Genomic DNA, 22,698 nt, shown 5'->3' with positions numbered 1-22,698 from the left:
TGAAATTAAGATTCATGTCAAAATTTTGAAAGTGTAACTCGATTCAAAATATTATGATTTTAATTATTTTATGTATTAAAATAATATCGTAAAATTCATGAATATTTTTAAATTGACGAAAAAGAAACCTTAATATATTTATACATAAGAGAGTTTTGGATCTCGAGTTAAAATTCAACATTCAAGACTTCGCCTATGACGTGCCGTTAAAGTTTTTATTTCTTTAAATAACTGATTTCTGTTTATGGTTAGAAAACCCGATCGATGAATTATTATACTAGTCAGGCATTACATGGTGCTACCATATAATCAGTACTTCTATAATTTGTGTTTTATCATGATCAGGGTTGCCATGTCTCCCCCCATCAGCGGAAAACTCCCGCAATTTTTTAACTCTCCCGCAAAACTACCGCAATTGGAAATCTCCTACAAAAATCTACCGCAATTTTTTAATTTCTCACGCAATTTTTTTAAAAAGTATTTTAACGTTTTTAATATATAAATAATGATTTTGAGAGACATTAATTGATTATTTTTATATATTTAAAATAAATTTTAAATATTTAAAAAATGTCTAGTTTGTAAATTTCTTTCTATCCTGTTTTATTTTTATCCAATAATAAATCAAAATCATTTCATTCATATAAGTCAGTACAGGAGAGTATATCAACATCGATTGCAATACAAAAATATTCTCAAAAATAATAAATAATACAGATGCAACTACATTTGCGGAAATCGTAAACATCTATCATGTAGTTTAACATTCACAGAGCTATATCATCACAATGTGGGTCAAATCTTTTTCTCATGATATTTAACGACTCCATAAGTGCAAACCTTACTTGTGGCAGAGCAAAAATGAGCAAGGCTATCACAAGTGTTTTAGTACCTGAATACTAGAGGTCAATTCTAGAAAATTTGATAGATGGGCATCCATATGCAATTCTAACAGATGCATCTAATAAGGAAAATATTAAAACATTTCCCTCGATCCTTCGCTATTTCAACATGAATAAGAATATTCAAAAAAACTGTCAAAATTTTTTCCTCGGATAGTGAAAAATCCAACGATGTAGCTAGCCACATAATGGTAAATATAGCTGATTCAGAGTTTTCAATGATTTGCATGTCAGCTTTCTGCTCTGATAATGCTTCTGTATAATTTGGCAAAAACCAAAATTACTGAATTGAGGCAGCACAATAAGGAATTAATACTAATTGGCTGTATATGCCATATACTACATAATTTTTGCAAGAAGGCAATGAATGTACTATCAGTGGATGTCGAAATAATTGTGATGAAATGTTTTATCGAATTTAGTTCATCAACTAAAAGAGTTAATGGATTAAAAGAGTTAGTAAAGTGGTCTGACTTGGAATGGTATGAGTTGTTGCGATATATACCTATCAGGTGGTTGTCATTAATACCTGTCATCGATAGAATTTAAATTTTACAAACCCTTAAAAAAATACTAAATAAAGATTTTAAAAGCTGTCTTAAAATTTTGAAAAAATTTTTCGAGTATGAAATAGCATAAGCATATTTGGGATTCATTTCACATGTAGGAAATCTATTTCATGCAGTTAATATTCAGTTGCAATTAGAATATTCTTTATTAAAAAAGCACAAAATCATGCTATAGCTCTGTTCATCTCTACAGTTAAAAATTGATAATAAATTTTATGGCGCTATTGCTAAAATATTATATTAAAATGTTCAAATAATACTCAAATTAATACATTTTTAAATGAAGCAGATATTTTTATCACGACAATTTTAGAATATTTACAATCAAAATTTGATTTTAATAACTCTATTTATAAATGTTTAAATATTATGACCTTGGAACAGAAACCATCAATTGATGATTTTTATAATTTAATAAATATATTAAAAATACCGAAAGACATTGATGTCTTGTTTGAGGAGATTGCAATTCTCTCTATTTTTTATGATTCGCCAAAATACTTAAAGTTAGATGGTCTAAAAGCAGCGGAGAAATGGGTAGAATTTTTTCGTAATAACGATAAATCCCATGCTTAGAATATATACGCGAGTATGTCTTCTCCTTACCTTATTATAATGCCTCATACGAGCGCATTTTAGCCTGATGAGGACTACCTGGAAAAAGGAGAGATATCGGATTGCTTTAACAACATTAGAGGCAGAGCTAATGGTTAAACAAATATATAATATGTCATGCCAGGAATCTAATAAATATCTCAATAACGACGGTAAACATAGTTCTATTATTTCAATCTCAAATAAAATATAATTAAGTTTTAGCAATGGCGCCATAAAATTTATTGTCAATTTATAACTGTAAAGATGAACACATCTGCAGCATAATTTTGTGAATCTTTGTTAAGATTCTTCTGATTGCAACCACATTAACAGCATGTAGTAGATTTCCTACATGTAAAATCATTCCTAAATATACCTCTGCCATTCATTATTGAAAAAAATTTCATAATGTTAGGACAGCTTTTATAATCTTTATTTAAGAAATATATTTTTAAAGTATTAAATTTCAAAATTCTATCGATAGCGGGTATTAGGAACATATCGCAACCAACATTGTGCTGACTCAATTCTGTAAATACACTTTGTTTTTACCAAATTCACTGAGGCATTATCAGATCAGAAAGCTGACATGCAATTTATTGATAATCTCGAATCTGCTATATTTACCATTATATGGTTAGCTATGTCATTAGATTTTTCACTATTTGAGGGGAAAATATTTAATAGTTTTATGAAACTACCGTAATTTTGTTGAAATAGCGATGCATCTTAGAATTGCATGTGTATGGCCATCTTTCAAATCGTCAAGAATTGACTTGCTGGATTTAGGTCCTAAAACATTGATGATAGCCTTGCTCATTTTTGTTCTACAAGTAAAGTTATTATTTATATTAGAGTCGTTAAATATTATGGGGAAAAGATTCTACCAACATTGTGATAATATGTATCTCTGTGAATGTTGCACTACAAAAAAACTATTAAAATTGCCGCAACTGTAGTTTCATCTGTATTATTTCTTATTTTTGGAGTATCTTATTATGTATTTAAACGTGATACGTGATAATTTAGCGCCTATCCCTATAATGTTATACATACAAACACACGGTAGATTTCCAATTGCGGTTTTGCGGGACATTCACATAAAATATATTTTTAATTGTAAAATTAAAATGATTTTTTTAAATAAAATTTTATCTTGTTTACATTCTTTTATATTTAAAAAAGATCGTTGGTTTTTTTTATAAATTAATATATTCTAATAAATCAAGACGTATTTTATTTTTTAAAATAGTTACCTGCTTTGTATTTATATAAACTTATTATAAAAATAATAGGCGGATAATTAAGTGACCCGCAAAAAATATTTTTTAGCAATTTTTATATTTCTACCGCAATTTTCGTATTTCTCCCGCATAATACCAAATTTCTCCCGCATAATACCAAATTTCTCCCGCAATTTGAAAATTTTGACCTGGCAACCCTGATTATGATGCTAATTTCGGGATTTTTTTTCCTTTGTCAACAATTCATTTTTTTCTATCTACCATACGTGTTAAAGCACTAAAATTTTATCAATACGCATTAATACTTTAAAGCATTAATACCTCCTGAAATTTAATTGACTTAACGCTAAAGGCTAATTACCATCATTTTTATTTGGCTTATTATTAAGATAGTTTTTTATGTTTGGCTAAATTAACTGAAGGATTAATATGAGGCACTGAAGAAAATCAAATATTTAAACTTGTAATCTCACAGTACTGGCCCAATGTCAATTTTTTTATATATTTTATGATTTAAAAAAATCTCTTCACTACATGCTGATTTGGCTTTGGCTTAAAGCCTAACATCATAATTTTAATTTTTTTTATATAAAGAGCTAATTGAGTGAAATAACAGTTTTCTTAATCTTGCATAGGATCATTGTGCTATGAACGTATTATTTTTTTCTTTTATTAGTTAAATCTTAATAAGCTTTATCCTGGGTGACGAATTTCTAAAGTATTTAATAATAATGAAATTAATTATTATTCTTCATTATATAATTAAATGTTAGATACAAATAAAATTAAACTATAAATGACGTTAGCTAAATAACATGTAACAAGTTAATAATTGTAGATTCTTTTCAAAAATAATATAACATTTTCTTTTTTAAAAAAAGTTTTACTGTTAGTGTTGTTAATGGCTCGATTTGAGACGATTTTTAAAAACGGCTAAATCATTATTTTATCCAGAAAAATATTATGAAAGCCCTGAAGATTTTTGGACATCTATTAGCGAAATCTCGAGGCTTAGGCAATATTTTGCTGGCTAAATATTGAGTTAGCCGTTTTTAAAAATCGGCTTAAATCGGGCCGTTTAACAACATTACTTACTGTAATCATTATTTTATCTCATAAGTTACTCGAATAGTACTAATATTTATGAATTAATCTTAAAATATGTATTAAATATCTTTTTTAAGGAATTGTAAAATATTTACATCACCGTTTTTCTACGAAAAATAAAAAGGTCTATATATAAACACCTGCTTTAAACGAAAATATAATATTTGTTTTTTAATATATATCTTTAATTAGTAAATGCAAAATTTGTGAAATTTGTTTTTTTAATAAAGTATTACTTATTCAAAAAAAAACATTTTAATATTGACATTTTTCTATTTATCGCAGCTTGCATAAAATATCATATGAAATATTATTTGAAATTATTCGAAAGTATTTTATTTTTTCTTGATTACAATTTATATCAATGATAGATGATAGAAAGGTGATATATTTAGCCAAGTTAAAAAAATTTGAAAAGAATCAGTTTGTTGTTGCAAAGGAATATAATACATATGTTAGCCCTGAATTTATATTAAAGGAAATCAAAATATTATTACAATTAAAGTGATATTTTTAATACATTATTATAGCATATTTTTAAAAAGGCATGAGAATATTATAAATTATATTGGATCAAATATTTACAGAGATAGAATAATATTATTTTATAATTATATGCCTAACCAAAAGTTTAAAGTTGTTAAATTATTTGAAGCAATGCTTGATTATTATCTCATAGGATTTTTATTTAGATTTAGACCTGGACAAAATAATCACCTATTTTAGAAACTTATTTTCTGCCTTAGATTTTATTCATTGGAAAGGAATTATACATTGTGATATAAAGCCTGAAAATTTTATATGCAATATTAGAGAAAAAAGGTATTTATATTATATTATAATTTTAATATTATCTATTTTAAAGTTACAAATTGATAGATTTTGAAAATTCTGCAGAATTACCCAATAGCTCTATGGAAAAGTATTTTAATTTGTTTTTATTATAACATAAATTAGTCATATAATAGGCACTTATGGATATATAGCCCCTGAAGTATTGATTTTGCCCTCTTGTAACACTGTCTATAGAGATATGTGGAGTGCAGGGATTATTTTATTGTCTATTTTATCAGGATGCTATCCATTTTTCAATATTAACTTTTTAAAATATCAAAAGTTATCAAGCAACAAAAGATGTACAAACATGATAGGGGATTCATTGATACAAATGATTGTTTTATTTGGGATTGAGGATATCAGCAATCTTGCTAAAAAGATTGGCTTTACAATCAATATTGATGAACCTGATAAATATGCAAAACAAAATCTAAAAGATTTATGTAAAATTTTGAGGCATAGTGCAAACTCTATAAAAACACTTCATGATAATATATTTGTGGATGATTCAGCAATTTATAATATTATGAGCGAATTATTGAACATCGATTATTCTAAGCGTCCTTCAGCATATGATGTTTTGAAACATTTAACTTGAACAATAAATTATTTCAAAAAATATTATACAAATTTGTTATATACTCAATCAATATCACTGAAAGTGCAAATCATATTTCTTCAATACTTATTTTGATTACAATCTATACACATACTTAATCTGCATTAAGTAAAATTATTTAAAAAATTTATCAATATGTTAACATGTTGAAATTAAACTAAGTTATAATCTGTGAAGGTTTGCCTTGTAACAAGAAAAAAATTTGGGCTTCAATTCTTTTTCTATGAGCTAAGTTGGCAGCATGGGTAAAAAATTTGATTTTTTTAATCCTAGACCTCCTTTCCCCTACTCACCTCCCATCCCCATTTCATTTTAATGATGATCTTGCATTAAAACCGCCTTCCCCCTTTCATAGTCAAAAGTCTTAATAATAACAATTTTATTGCCTTTTTATAAATGCAAATTTATTAAAAAGATTTTTTTTTAATAGTAAGCATGCACCCCTTCCAATGAAAATCGGAATCTTCGAGAACAGAAGAACGAAAACCAATGTCAGCCAAGAACGAGGACCTATAAATGATAACACTTGTGCCCGTGAATCGACTGTCAAAAAAAGTATCTCCAAACGTTCAATTTAGAAAATACATTATAAATTCATATTCGATACATTATTAATGTTTGTATTTAATATTTTGTATCTTGAGACACAATGACTCATTTGTTTTCAGAATATGAACATAGAATTACTATAATTTTAAAATAAAGTTGCTATTATTGTGTTAATATAAATATTAAGTTATTTTTTTATTACACCATTAAATAAGCGAGATATAAAATTTTAATGTTATAAATATGAATATTTAAATAAATAGCTTTAATTAATAGAAAGAAATTTGTTTGGAATGGGGTAAACTAAATAATTTCAAATGCCTAATGGGTTTGATTTTTCTGAAGTGGAAATGAGTGAACTCAGCTATTAAGGTGGAATATTTATCAGCAAAAAAAATATATATGTTAATGAAAAATTGGCATGATTGAGGTTCGAAATACAGGTCTATATAGTTTGTTTTTTAAAATTTTTATAGTATTTATTATGTAATTGTTTTTTTAACACTCATGTGATATGTTATGTCATATTTATTTATATATATATAAAGATAATAAATTCAAAATATATAATAAAAATCTATTGGCGTTTGCGATTTTTTAAGAAAGTAATATTTATTCATCTCCTGATATTTATTTAAATGAAATGAGATGGACTGGGATACAATAAAAAAATATATTAATCGCTTTATACCCGGTATATATCTACAATCAGAACAATTAAGTGATTTCTATTCATCTCTCTTAAAATATAGATCTGGAATAAAGAAACATTACAACATTTGGAAATTTATTAATTTCTTTTATAAAATCAAGGGAGAAGAACATATTTTAATTATACATTGCAATCATTTTATATATATAAATAAACATTGAAAATAAAATTTTTAGTAGCTTTAAATCGTGTTTTTTTCTTCTTATTCTTCTCAATATAAATTTAATTTATTAGAGATTTATATGGTACTTTGTATGAAAAATAATTATACCTTGCTATTCAAATATGCGTAAAGACGATTAGTTCGATTATAAACTTATTAAAATAATATCAAGCTAAACAAATAGAGTTGGTTTGACAAGAAAATATTTTATTTATGAATTTAAATTAGTCTTTGTTGTGATACTTAAATAAGATTTTGTAAAGAATTTACATATTTAATGTGAGTTGTATAATTTAGATTTTGCAGAAATTATAATTAGGATATGTTATTATAAAAAATTTGTAGATTTATTATTTTATAGACAATCAGAAGGTATTTATTTTATATTAGATTTTATAAATTGGAAATGAATTTTATGCGCAGGATGATTTATATTATAACATTAATTTTTTTTAACTTTTAATTTGTTAGATTATTTTTAACTTTGATCTTTTTTTGTACTTTTACTTCTTATTATTTTAATTTATGATTTTATGTTTGAATTTGTTGTATTACGAAATAGGTGGTCATATGTGATTTATTACTAAAGTATTTAGTTTTACATATAATTATTTTTATTTCAATTATTAATCTTATTAAACCCAATGGCACAACTATTTTACACCATTTTAATCTTTTATAATAAACAAAACTCTGATATGGCCTTTACCTAACTATGTTATGGAAAATATACCTTGACAACCATTTTGTCATTAAGGGAAAATTATAATATACTAGGGCATCGACCTAAAGCTGCCTAGCTCGGGAGGAGTGTAGCCTGGAAATTACACATGGTACGGAATAAGAAATTGGCAGGAATCACAGTGAACAGGAAATATCGATGGATTACATATCACGAGACATCAGAGTTTTAAAAAAAAAGAAAAATATAATATAGGTGTGCGGCTGAGTAAATTTAAAAAAATATTATTAATATATGGACCGCCATAATAAAATTAAGTGCATTTTCAGTAGCTAATTTTATTAATCAGGAAATAGGTCATAAATAACAAATTATATTACTGATTTAAAATATTTCCTGTTCCCATTTTCTATTGGGTTTTTATAAGCCATATCATTAAAATATTTCTAAATTAGCCATATCATTAAAATTTTTACTAAATAGTATATATAAAATGTGATATAACTCATCTATGATGAGATAATTGCTCTTTTATATGGAATTCTTAAAATACTTTTTTAGGATTGTTAGGAAAACTTGATGATGCTTCTGATCATGTATAATATCTATATTTATTACAAGTCAAAACATTGATAATTATAAATTAAATTACTGATTAGAAATATTTTTTTTATTCCCGTATTTTCTATTGAGTTTCTAAGAGCCATGTGGTTATAATATTTTTATTTATTTTTTATTAAAATTTCTTTATTATTATTTTTTAATATTAAAAATGTCGTCACTAGAAGGTGTGACGTTGTGAGGAAGAATCGGAAAATTATAATATGGATAAGTAATATTGAATCAGACAGGATGTAGACCAAAGTAGTATTTTACTCACACATCTTGATAGCTTTTATTTTTTTGTGGCGTTTTAGCGATTGAGTCTTCAATTATTAAAATCGGCTATGTCTCAAGCGTTTCAGCAGAGCATACGATAAAATATAAATTATTAAGCTCTTTTAATTTTAAAATCACCTGTTTTACGAACGATAGATAATATGTTTGTTAGGTATCCTAAATTTAATTTTTTTGTAATATGGGCCTGCCCAAAATGAGCGAACGTGTATTACTATAGAGGCCCTATCCTCCATAATAATTATGCCGATTTTTTTCCTCAGGATACCAACAAACTTTATAACCCAGATATAATTATTAAAGGTGTAGAACTCACCCAATCCAATAATAATATTAGCATAAGGAATAGTTATGAGTATTTTTGAGAAAGCGAGAACTGAAAAAAAGAGGTACTGTATCCAATACAAATTATTAGTTATTTTATTATAAAAATTATTTTTTATTGTTGATCCTTGAGCAAGGATCTTATTTAATAGGAATATTTTATTTCATTTAGTTAATTTATGATTTGTTACCAATTAATTAGTTAGAAGATATAAAAATTATATTTTGGTTTTTATAATTATTTAGTTAAATATACCTATTTAACCTATTTATACCTTGATTCTCATAGTGTAATGGTTAACCAATTTATAATTTTCTTACAACTTTAAATACTTTAATCCGCCTTCATTTACTATAATCCTAATCAAATTTAAGTTCTACTCTTAGACATAGATCAAAACAATATATGAAATTGTATTTTAAATAATATAATAAATTTAACTTATTCTTCTTGACTTGTTTATTTAGAATAAATGACTTCCTTTACACTTCCTTTCCACACAATAGCCTTTCAGGTATATTCTCAGCAGTTATTCGTCAAGTGTTCATAGATAAGTCTTAGTACAATTTTGTAAGTTTTCCTATCAGAAGAAGCACGTTGTATTAATTCCCAAGATAAACCTATTTCCGATAATGAATTTAATCTCCCAAACCAACTATTTTTATAGGATAGGAAAGGTTTGAGAGATGACTTATCCAGAGGGGTAATAAAAAGATCTTATTAAACTAGGTTGTTTGGTGCTTGTCTGAGAATATGCCCTAATACTTCGATTTTTCTATATAATATATATTAAAAATAAACCTGAAATTTATGAAACTATCATATGTTTCTTACGTATAAGTTCCACACATAAAATGGCTGCTACTCAATTCAATTTTTGCCACTTCAAATTTGGTTTTAGCATTACGATCGGCAGTCTATAGTATTAATGTCATTGGTTATGACACAGCCGTTGACGCATCTTTAAAAAAAAATTTTTTTAAAAAAGGCTTCGGCTATAGCTTATGAAATGTGTTTAATGGTGGGAAAAAGTATATCATCGGTAAAATCATATTGAAGCAAACATATATAATTAAAAGCTTAAATGGCAAATTTTTAAAAGCAATAATAGTGGAATATATGACTTGTTATTCACAAATCAAATCTATAGTTAAGATGTAAATCGTGACTTTAAATCAGAGTCTCGAATCTTTCAATATATAGGTTTGGTTCAGGTTCCATAAAAAAAGTATAAAGGTTTAGATTTGGTTCAAGAACCTACTAAGGTATGTTGTTTAATGGATACTGAAAATATGACTAAATTTTGAATTGTGAAAATTTTTTAAAACTTTAATTTAAGACTTTAAAGTTTTCAAACTCTTGAAACAAGCTTTGCTCGATCACTTCACATTTTGATTAGTTCAATATCGCCTTATGCGATATTTAACATTATCCTACACATTTAATATTATTATATCATTCATTCATTACTTTGGGAAAATTTTAAATTTACGAGGCGATACCTTTATATAATTATCATAAATATTGAAGAAATAAGTATCTATTATTATTATTTAATACTTTTACCCCTTTTAATAATTGTTTACATGATTTTTCATTTTATACAATGGTATGGTTTTGAATTATTTATCAATAATTAATGAAAATAAAAATAAATTCATGGAACACTGTTGCTTCATGGAAATGGGTTGCAAATGATGATAATTGTGGAATCTGTCGTATGCCTTTTGAAAATACCTGCCCCAATTGTAAAATTCCTGGAGATAATTGCCCTTTAATATGGGGAAAATGTAATCATTGTTTTCATATGCACTGTATAATGAAATGGCTCAATTCTCAACAAACAAATCCACATTGCCCTATGTGTAGACAAACTTGGGAATTCACTCAATAATGCAAACTAATAAAAATAATAATTTTGAAAAAATTAAATTTCTTGGTGAAGGGCAGTTTGCCACAGTATACCAAGCAAAAGATTTAATATCACAAAAAATTGTTGCTATCAAAAAACTTAAAATGGGCCTTAGATCTGATACAGTAGATGGCATAAACAGAACTGCCTTAAAAGAAATTAAATACTTACAAGAACTTAATCATCCAAATCTCATTACATTATTAGATGTATTATCTGAAAATACAGTTATATCCCTAGTTTTTGATTTTATGGATACTGACCTTGAAGTAATTATCAAAGATAATACACTTGTTTTATCACAAGCTGACATAAAGGCCTATATTATCATGGCTTTACGAGGATTAGAATATTTGCATAAAAACTGGATACTTCACAGGGATATTAAACCTAACAATTTGTTGGTTGATAGAAAAGGAATATTAAAGTTGGCAGATTTAGGCCTTGCTAAATATTTTGGTTCTCCTAACAGAATTTACACAAATCAAGTTGTCACAAGGTGGTATCGTTCTCCTGAATTATTATTTGGAGCAAAAAATTATGGTACCTGCATTGATATATGGGCAATGGGGTGTGTCTTAGCTGAACTCTTATTGAGAATTCCTATATTCCCTGGTGAATCAGACCTAGATCAATTGTCCAAAATATTTGAGGCTTTAGGCACTCCAAACACTTTAATTACCTCCAAAGATTCTATTAATAGTCAATATTCATTGGATAGAGAAAATTCATGGTCAGGAGTGGAAAATTTGCCAGATTATATTAGCTTTAAAAATTTTCCTGGAACAGCCCTTAGGGATATATTCACAGCAGCAGACAGTAATTTACTTGAATTACTAAAATTTATGTTTGCCTATGATCCATTAACAAGATGGGATTGCACTCAATGCCTAAAATGTAACTATTTTTATATGCCACCTATACCAACTCCCAGCTCCAAATTACCTATACCTAAACATATTTTACAGCCTTCAGATAATACTAATGGATTTAATAAAATTGTAGGAGCAGGAACTAAACGTAAAAATGAAGAGCTTATTGGTAAAAGGCCAGCCAAAAGATTGTTTGTTGATTAAATATTTTTATCCTCTGTATGTGTTATATATTTAAATATGTAATTATTTTTTATTTATATTATATTAATAAAAAATATGTCAATCACATTTTATATTGACCTCCAGGGAGCAGGGTGCCAAACTGTTAGTTAAATGGTTCAATTTCCATTTAGGTTTTAGTTTAGAATTAGAAAATCTTCCTGGTTTAATAAATTATTTGTTCATATTTTTTAAATTAAATTATAACATATTTTATTAATTGGCTTATAATAATTTATTAAAAAATATTTAAAAAACTTAAGGAAACATAAATCAAATAAAAAAATTTTAAATCTTAAAAAATTTATAGAAAATAAGTTGATTTAATTTATTTTATTTTATTATGAAATATGAATAGAAACAAAAACAAGTCATCTAAAATATAATCACATAATTTATTTTAAAATTATGTCAATTATTTTAAAAATATAATATGGAAAACCATTATAAACTGGATAACAGTTGCCTAGAATGTTTAAGTTATCTCCCTCTAAATATTTCTTATCACTTTGGTTATTGTTTAGAAATTTATAATGGATTATTTTGATTTGTAATTCAATTTGGTTAGACACCCAGGAAGATATCAAGCACCATAGCCTTAGACCTTCCCCTACCCCCAAAAAACAAATTTGTTTCTAATAGCTTATAAAAAATACCCCCTCCCATAATAAGTGAATATTTCTGGATCTGAATCTGATAATATAACACTAAAGTTGGGCTATAGAAAATATTTTTTTTATAGAACTCTGTACTTATGAAATTTATTTTCAAAGTTTTGATATTTTATTTCACAAATCCTTATTTACTTAATAGTTAATAGTTATTATATATTGGTAGGGTTGGGAATCTTGCTGCACTGGCGGATTTGTTAGATATAATTTTTAGAAAAAAAATTATCCTTACCCCACATTAGTTAGCGAGAATTCGCGGCGAAGAATACAAAAATAGAGCATAATTTGTATATATCTCCTCAAATCCGCGCTGACAGTGAATGAGAGGTTATGCTCCATACCAGAGCTGAAAAAATGAATACATAATTATTATTTTTAAATGGTTGCTAGTTGCGATTCTCGGGAAAAGCATATTTAAAGATTAAATAATATTAACGGGAAAGTTCTACAAAAGGTGGTCTTAAAGCCTTCTAATAAAATTAATGGGGTAGGGAAAGTTTTCCCCTTTAGGAAAATTCTTCCTACATCTATGTTAATTTTATTTGCCTATCAATAATATACAAGGCTACGCCTAGCCAATTTAAGTGCCCTTTAGTCAACTTATTAGCCAATATATCTAACTAAGATGAATCAATCATCGTGTGACAGCCGTTTTGAGTTAGCTGTATATAACTTTAGTTAACAATAATTGAGATTAAGACAAGAATATTGGGCTAATATCATGGCGTAGGGACTATGAAATTGCTTATGTTCCCAACTAAACTGTTGCTTATTTTAATCTTTCATAGTTTTTTATTCTTTAAAAAAAAATAGGAAACTTCTTTATTTAATACACTAAGAATCTATGCATAGCTTTGCAATCAATCAAGAACCTATGAGAAAAACTAGACACTGGAGATCCCAACGAGGGATACAGACGCTCTCCTCATAAATCTTTCGATCTAACCTCCTAAGCATTCACTCCTCCCTTGAATGATCTCAAACCATTTTTAAAAAATATTTATTAATTTCTTATCCTTTTTAGGCACTTATTAAGAAATATATTTTTAGTTATCGTTTTTTTAGAAATAATTTTTTTTTATATAGAAGTCAATTTTTGTCCGAAGATGTAAATATGAATATTTTTCTTAGATCTTTTTATTTAATTATCATATCCTATTTAATTTGGGCTCTTAATAATTCAGGTAACTCCCTAATTTGACCAAAATTTTGATGAGTACCAATCAAATTCCTAATAACTACTATTAGAAAATGATAAATTTGGCAACTTTCTACTTTAAAAAGTGGGCAAATTTTTAATTTTTTATCCGTTTGCGTAAGACCTTTATAAATTTGGCATTTGTTTTTTGTTGCATTCATTCATTTATAATATATAAATTTTATCATCTTACTAAAAACTATTCATTTCAAATAACAAAATTTATAAAGTAAATAAACATAACAAGTTATTGTAAATTAAAAAAAATGAGGTTATTAAATTTAAATTATCATACTCAAAGCTCTAAAATATTTGATATTTTTAAGCTAACTGTTCGCAATATTCTTGAATCCAATTAAAAAATTATCAAACGCCATCAACGAACATATTGTACTACCAAATAAGCTAACAAAAATAACATCTTACTTTATTTCATAAATTAATTACCAAGCCACAAAATGGCGTTGCAGCTGACTCCTATGTATCGACATTTTAAAATGCATTTAATAAATCAATCCTTAATTTAGTAGAATACATCATCGATCCCAATACCACGAATATAAATTAGTATTTTTTTTTAAGTATGTATCATACATAATTTCACTTCTGAATTTGGTGCTTAATAAAAAATTATTTGAAAATGGTTGAACATAGTCTCACTTTTTTTGCCAAACTAAAAATATAACAGAAGGCAAAATGTTTAAGAAAAAGGTCTTTATAAATTGTTTAAATTTGACTAATATCTTAGTCCCAACGGTTCCCAAATTAGACAGGTTTGATTGTATTTTTTTTATATTCTTTAGGGAATTTAGCTGTATTTTTTTTTATATTCATTAATGAATATCGCTAGCTTCAGTGTTGTTAAACGGCTCGGTTTAGCCAATTTTAAATTAAAATTAGCCAAAATAATATTACGTAAGCCTCGATATTTCTTTCATAGATGTCCATACTTTCTCACATCTATAAGCAAAATCTTCAGGTTTGAATAATATTTTTTGGCTCTAAAATATTGGACAATTCTTTGAAAAAAATTAAAACATTTAACAACACCAGCTAACTCACTAATTTATAAAAAATATATATTAGCCAGAACTATATGAAATTGACTTTGGTCATTAGTCGCACTCGTATAAATATTATTTAAGAAAATCTATGTAAATTTATTTATAATTAGGGCTGTTGTGCTGTCTGTTAAATAATAGAGATTAAACCTTTCGGTGAAAATTTTATATTAACATTTTTATTTATATCATTTTAACGTTACATTTTTTTTAATATCAATTTGTATTTCAGATAATTGGTTATTTATTTATTGTTAAAAAAAAAGATATAAAAAGGAAAATTGTTTTTGGTTAAAACAGTGATAATAAAATGTAATTTATAAAAAAATAAAATAAAATTGTGATTTATTCGAACAATAATATATAAGAGAATTCTGTCTAAATACATCATGGTAATAATATATAATAGAGGATTCTATTTAAATATTTCACTGCCAATCCATAATTTTTTCTAGGTAATATAAGGATATTCATATAAACCCTATCCCATATTTAGATAGATTTTTTATATATCATCTATCTTTGTACCAAAGTCATTAATAAGATCAATAATTTATAGACAGAAAAATAAGCAACTATGAGCAAACTTAAAAAAAAAACTTTAGGGTGTTTAAGATGATATCCGGTACATCACTAATGATAAGTGTTAACATCTCATCTAATATATGATTAATTAGTATTGTTAAACGACTCGATTTGAGCTGATTTTTTGAAATAGCTAATTCAATATTTTAGCCAGAAAAATATTGTCTAAGCCGAGATTTCAAATTTTCAGATAGCGTGAGATTTTTCTGGATAAAATATTGAGTTAACCGTTTTTAAAAATAGGGCTCCAATAAAGCCATTTAACAACACTAGGTAAAATGTATACAGCTGACTCGTTATACTTTTATTTTTTTAAAAAGTCTTTTTTTTGTTGTAAAATAAAAATAATATCATATTTTTACATATCCCATCTTTTAAAATAATTAGATTATTTTTAAAACATCATAAATAAATTTATTTAGATTCCTTAAAAAAATTTGACATTTTTTTTAAAGGTATTTTAGCATATTATTAATCTTAGCTTATCTAGCACATTATGAAATAAACATTCTAGTATATTTTATAAATAAAATGTGTAATATATTAATTCAAATATACATTTTTAATTCAAAAAACTAACCCTACTCTATTTTAATCAATTCTTAAAAGCAGACGATACAAATGGAAAAATGGCATTTATATTCGTTTTGATTAACCATATTTTAATTGATATAAAAAAAAATCTTCTATATCCGCCAAGTTTTCTGAAACTTTTTTTCGTTAACGATGGCGCCAATGTCATGATTAGGAAGAAATATGGTGTGAACGTGCTTTTGCGCACTCTATCCAATTATTATACCCTGACATTGTATAAAGCATGGTTTAGAACTAGCAGTGTCGGATGCTATAATTGGTGTTACTGTCGTTAATCACTTTAAAGCCTTTATTGAAATGCTATGTAGTTTTATAGCCGACCTAACAAAAATCAAAAGGCTTTGGATGAAATTACATCTGAATTGGTCATTCAATTACGAAAGATTAGAAAGGCACTTGTAAGTAAGAATATTGAAGGATTAATTTGTTAAACACATATACCCAGAATTTATCGGGTATATTTTATTAAATAATTTTAAAAATAAGCAATTTAAATCATAATACAATAAATCATATTCCATCAATACACGTAAAAATTCATATTCTCATCTCGCCTATTTTCCATGCTATCTTCGAAACTCCATTGTCTTGTGACACTACAATTTTTAACAATTCATCACATACAATACAACAGCTACCTGATATACGAAATGTAATATTAGTTCTGTAAAAGCTGTTTGAAATAATACCATTTCATATAAATTACATTAAATTATATAAAAATATGAAATGAATTATATAATAATTGAAATATATTGCAAAATATATATTAAATATGAGTAATTGCAACAAGAGCGAGGACTTGGACTACATTTACCTTATGCCTGATGATATACACCGTGATTCGGAATTAAAATTATATATTTTTCCCGTACTCATTTGTATATTTAAAATATATGTAGACGCACTTGGCACAGAGCCATGATTTTATGGCCGAGGAAGAGTTTAATGAGTTTTTTACAAGTTAAATACCAGAAATATTGAATACCTTAAAGAAAATGGTTTCATTAATATAAAAACCATTTTTTAACACCGAAAAAAAAAGAAAATGTACAAGGTGTTCTTAAATTTTTGGTATACACACTGCATCAAGTAAGCAACAATTTTAAATCTTACCTTATGCTATATTTATCAGAGATTTGGCCTAACACCGGGTATTATATTTTTAATCAGGCTCGGCCGACATTTTAAAAAATTTTATGCCTGGCCAAATAAAATTCGTTATTATTTCCCCAAATTTATTTTTCAAAATACTTTAATCCTTCGTTGCATAAGTGGGACTATGCAGACCTAAGTCATTTTAACTGTAGCATCACTAGAGGGGAAGGGCGGAAGGTCTCGAGCCTCATAAAAAATTTGAAGAGCCACATCAAAATTTTGAAATGTATATAAGGTAATTTTATATTTATTATCTAAAAAAAAAATTTAGGATAATGTTTAAAAAAAGATAATTTTAGACAATGTAAATTTGGCTAAAAAAAGGTTATTTAAAAAAAATTCATTGAGCCCTCTGAGATAAGTTTATTGAAGCCCCTGCATTTAAAAAAAGTTATAATTACAATTCTTAAATATTTTTGCATGAATCTTATGGTAGATTAACATTTTTAGGTTAATTAAATGTGTTCAAAATTAATTTATTTTGTTCGTGAGTTATAAGGGTTTTTTAAAGATCCCACCTGGTCATCAGTGTAACTGTTTTTTTTATTTGTTTTGGCCATTGATATATTAAGCTTAAATAAATACTATTTCATTCGTTTTTATTATATTCATTAAAAATTATATTATATTAAAATTAGAAACTTAGATAAGGGCCATTCCATATCCATCACTTTACAATCCGACCATTTGAAAATATTTTGCATATAGGTAAATCAGAGACCTGCAGGGGTACCATTTGCACGGCCTGGCTCTGATTTTTTTTTCAAAATTTTTTTCCGCCCCGGATTTTATATTTTTATACCGGCCCGGGTATTTTTTTTCTTAAAAAGTTTAGGTCCCTAACCAGCTTTTAATTTCAATATAGTGTAAAAATATATTTTATATTTTTTCAATTTATATGTTAGAAGAAAAATAAAATTACCCTTAGGGTATATTTTATTTTTTAGAATTGAATTTTTTTATTCGATGATTTCATTCTTCATCTTGCGACTCTTAGATTTACTAATTTACTATGAATTATTTTACATTGTAATATTTATTTTTCAAGGCACATATGCTCATAATCAGTCCGTCCTTTTTTGAAGGAAATCGAATCCTCTCAAATTTAAACCATTTACTGAGGTCAATTCTTTTTTGATTTGATGCTAGAACTTGGTACCATCTGATATTTTCGAGAGCCATCTTAAACTTATTAAAATTAGCTTTTATATTTTTAAGTTATTTTGATAAAATGATTGATACATTTGGGTTGATTTTAAACATTTCGTTTATTAGATGTTGCCATGCGAATTAATGTTTAGTACATAATATTAATTTCATTCATACATTATAATGGGAAAATCGAAAAAGAAGGAACATAAAGATATTAAAAATTCTATTAAACAATCTATTCAATATAATACTATTCAAAAACCAAAACCAGTAACAACTAATTTGAAAAAGTTGTCTCATTCATTGAATAAAAAAAAATCTATAATAGATGAAATTTTTGATGATAATAAATTTCAGTTACTTGTGCGAAATATTGTTATAGGTATCAACGATACTAAATTGCCACAAACATCGCAGTCCAAAAAAGTATATTCTTCTACTTTAAATTTTATTTTTTTTAGATAATTAAAGCAGGTTTTTCAAATGATGACTTGGAAAAAACAATAGATTTATTCAAAAAACTATAAGTTTAGCCTAAGTGTATACATATTACTAGTCGGAACATGAAACAAATTAAAGAACTTAAAAAAAATTTTATTAATAAAAGACGCTTAGAATCTATTAACATTAAGCATTTACAAACACAGAAAAAAAGGGCATTAATTAAAAGTTCACTTGATATTCAAATTAAAGATTATGCCAATGTTAATACAAATAATAAGCCAGCAGGTCATATAGTATTTAGTGATCCTGAAGAACCTGATTTTAACTATGAATACAAAAAATTAGACATTAAAAATAAAAATTTACAATTATTTCAAAATGATGAAACTGACACCAACAATAAATCTAATATATATAATGGGTTTAATATCAAGCCTCAATTTGAAGGTAAGAAAGGTGAAAAATTATTAAAACTGAGCCTTAGGTAACTCATTAAAAATCATTCATTTTAATAGATATTAATAGTATAGGGAATGATAAAAGATTTGTATTGGGTGAAAAATTTGCTTCTAGTGATAGTGAAGAAGAAGAATTAGGTGATACTTCTCATGATGATAAAGTAAATGTTTCTAAGATTTCTTTTCACAAAACATTAAACAATAATAAAAATATCACTCAGGATGATCTTAAATCAGAGTTAGAAACTTATAATAAAACCTTAAATTCTTTGTTATCGGAAGAGCCATCCAGTCATCACACCAATAATGTAAAGACAAAAATAAATAAATTTTCAAATAGTTCTATTAGTAGATCAGGATTTCAATTAATTCAGAGGTATGACCCTAATAATCCTGATCATTGCACAAAATATGATATAAAAATAAATCCTATTTCTAATAATAAAGGTAATGCTATTGAAGATAGTAAACTAAAAAACAAATCAAAACATATCCTTGACAACAATGTTACTAAAGTAGAAAAAGATGCAAAATGTAGTTTTGAAGTACTCAAAGATTTTAAAACTGCCTTTACTCAAGATAATGAAGATCATAGCAAAAGTTTGAAAGGCAAGGATGTAAAGGCTATGGTTTTTAAATTTTTCCAAGATGAAAATGATAATTTAGACAAATTACTTATCAATAATAAAAAAATTAATTTTGAATCTATAAGTACAGAAAAGATTTCAGATATTGATACTGAATGTGGAAGATTTAATTTAGATTATTTAGAAGATATTGTAGACAATGAATTTAGAGAGATACTCAAAGAGGAAGGAAAGAATGACCCTACATTCCTTACCCAATTTTTGTCTTTTGATTATAGCAGAGGCAATCAAAATTTTAGTGCAGAACCTGAACTATCTACTATAGGTATACTATTTTTCTAGTTACAATTATCAATACCATTCCATTTGTTGCACAGGCTTATTCAAGTTGACACTAAGGGCCTGGGCTAAATTTCAATATATTTTGGGCAGGGCTCATTTAGGCATTATAAATATTTTTTAAATAAATAGCATAGAAATAGATATCAAAATAAAATTATATAAACTGCAATAAGCACAAAGTAATTAGTGATTTTTATCTCTTGACTTCATAAAAAATTTTGTCCAGACAGGCTAAATAACTTGAATTTGCAACCCCCCACTTTCAATACTATTTTTAAAGCAAGTGGGAAATTCTTAATGACAGTTAACCCTAAATTTTAGCCAAAGTTTATCACCTCAGCCTTGAGTCTGATAAATTTAATTCTGTATTTTTAAAATTATATACTGGAATTAATACTTAAACATTTTATTGTGTAGTTTTATTTTTAAGTTAATCTAATTAGTTAAATTATCAGTTCTATTCATTTTTAACATTGTTTTTTGATTAAATCTCAAATTTGTTTCATATACATTATTTACTAATTTTAATAATTTGCTATTTCTCGTTAAATTTCAGATTATAAATAAAATAAACCATTTGCTGTTGGAGCTTTTAATTACAGATCATCATAAAATTCATCTCTTTTTTCAATGTATAAAAAGCTAAAGAACATATCCAAAGTGACCAATCATCATCGACTGGCCAAAACTTCTTCATCGACCCTTCCATTTTCGAAGACCCCAATTCCACCTTAATGCTGGCAGTTTCAAATTTTTGTCAAAAGGATAAATCTTTCAAGGATCCCCAAGTATGGGAATCAAGGAGGAAAGAGTTGTCTCGCCTGTTCAGAACAAAAAGGAAAAGATTCTTACGACATACCAAGCCTCAATTTTACTCTAGACGTCGCAAAAATTAAATCAAATTATACACCTGCCTCACTTTAATGTCAATTTAATTATTTATATTTTTGCTCAATAACGATTCTAATAAATGATGATATACCTTTAAATTGCTTCGGATAAGAATTGAAATTATTTTATTTATTTTCCGATTTAGAAAATATGGTAACTTATATCTAATGTTGTTATAGTGACTAGTTAAATTTTTGCAAAAAATAAGTGTAACTAGTTAATTTAATAAAGAAATTACTAGCTATTTAGCCACAAAATTATTACTTTTTAAAATGTGATAAATATTCATAAGGTCAAACCATGTCAGCTCCATCACAATTCTCCTCGTCTCATATGATTTGGGTGAAATTTTATATGCAAATTAAGGTGCACAACTAAACCAGTTTTCAAATTTTAGCATCCTAGCTCTTATATTTTTGGAGATATCAAGGACCAAAGAATAAAGAATGACCTATTTTTACACTTACCGATTGTCGTTATAAAAAACTAGTGTTGTTAAACGGCTCGTTTTGAGCCGATTTTTAAAAACGGCTAATTCAATATTAATAATATTACGCAAGCCTGAAGATTTTGATTGTAGAAGGAACAAAGGTTTGGACATATATTAGCGAAATCATGAGGCTTAGCAAATATTTTTCCGGCTAAAATATTGAGTTAGCCGTTTTTATAAATCGGCTCAAAACGAGCCGTTTAACAACACTATAAAAAACTATAGAATTATAATAATAAATATCAAAATATACATTATATTAAAAAAAAAAATTTTTTAATGTTCGGTCCAAAGTTCATAATACTTGTAAAAAATGTTGGTTTCCCAATTTTTATAATTTTAGTTGCATGGAATAAAAACATCAAAAATAAATAAGGTATACTTTTTTTTCATAATTACTCAGTCTGTAAGTGGCTCTACATGCAATTAATTGTTCTAATATGATTTAAAATTTATTTAGTTTTATTTATTAATTCATCAACAAATTTAATTATAATACGTATAATTAACAAGAATTTAAAACTGTAAATGGACCTATAAAACAAGATATAGAAAGTGTAAAATTATGATAAAGAAAAAAAATATAAATATAATTTATTATAAATAAAGAGGAAAGAAATTAGAATAAAAGAGTCAAGATGGAAATGAGTTGATAAAACAATGAAAATTTGGATTGCAAGTCGGAAACAAACTTTTGGTGCCTATGTTTTGAACGAAATTAGTCTCAGTTTTTTTAATTAGGTCTTGGGCTTGACCAAAAGTTGTAAGAGTGGCGTGATGACCGGAACGAAGCAATAATTATGTATTTGTCACATTACAATTATTCTGTAGCTAATAAATCTTTGTTTATATTTGATA

General features: G+C 26.3%; 3 protein-coding genes across 5 annotated transcripts; all 3 read left to right on the top strand.

Annotated features, from left to right (window-relative positions):
• The first annotated feature begins 4,729 nt into the window (after positions 1 to 4,729).
• LOC135922260 (uncharacterized) lies at positions 4,730 to 5,542 on the top strand. The gene is made up of 6 exons (XM_065456674.1): positions 4,730 to 4,749; positions 4,791 to 4,923; positions 4,965 to 5,055; positions 5,099 to 5,241; positions 5,285 to 5,341; positions 5,388 to 5,542. The coding sequence occupies exons 3-6, from the start codon at positions 5,035 to 5,037 to the stop codon at positions 5,410 to 5,412; spliced, it is 246 nt and encodes an 81-aa protein (XP_065312746.1). The 5' UTR covers positions 4,730 to 4,749; positions 4,791 to 4,923; positions 4,965 to 5,034; the 3' UTR covers positions 5,413 to 5,542.
• Positions 5,543 to 10,962: 5,420 nt separating this feature from the next.
• Positions 10,963 to 12,199, top strand: LOC135922566 (cyclin-dependent kinase 7-like). The gene has a single exon (XM_065456965.1). It carries the CDS (start codon positions 11,097 to 11,099, stop codon positions 12,189 to 12,191), a length of 1,095 nt encoding a protein of 364 aa, XP_065313037.1. The 5' UTR covers positions 10,963 to 11,096; the 3' UTR covers positions 12,192 to 12,199.
• A 6,658-nt stretch (positions 12,200 to 18,857) lies between these two features.
• Positions 18,858 to 21,433, top strand: LOC135931762 (uncharacterized). Of its 3 annotated transcripts, XM_065469050.1 has the most exons (5): positions 18,858 to 18,898; positions 18,957 to 19,054; positions 19,090 to 19,556; positions 19,598 to 20,442; positions 21,102 to 21,433. In XM_065469050.1, the coding sequence occupies exons 3-5, from the start codon at positions 19,192 to 19,194 to the stop codon at positions 21,353 to 21,355; spliced, it is 1,464 nt and encodes a 487-aa protein (XP_065325122.1). In that variant the 5' UTR covers positions 18,858 to 18,898; positions 18,957 to 19,054; positions 19,090 to 19,191; the 3' UTR covers positions 21,356 to 21,433. The 3 variants fall into 3 exon arrangements, with proteins under 3 accessions (XP_065325122.1, XP_065325123.1, XP_065325121.1); XM_065469051.1 differs by having other exon boundaries at positions 18,870 to 19,054; positions 19,103 to 19,556; XM_065469049.1 differs by having other exon boundaries at positions 18,870 to 19,054.
• Positions 21,434 to 22,698: the final 1,265 nt, after the last annotated feature.

The sequence above is a fragment of the Gordionus sp. m RMFG-2023 genome, chromosome 1, assembly GCF_954871325.1.
Source record: "Gordionus sp. m RMFG-2023 chromosome 1, tfGorSpeb1-WG-v2, whole genome shotgun sequence".
NCBI classification, from domain to species: Eukaryota; Metazoa; Nematomorpha; class Gordioida; order Chordodea; family Parachordodidae; genus Gordionus; species Gordionus sp. m RMFG-2023.
Note: the sequence above shows the minus strand (reverse complement) of the source record. Positions and strands in the feature narration are given on the sequence as shown.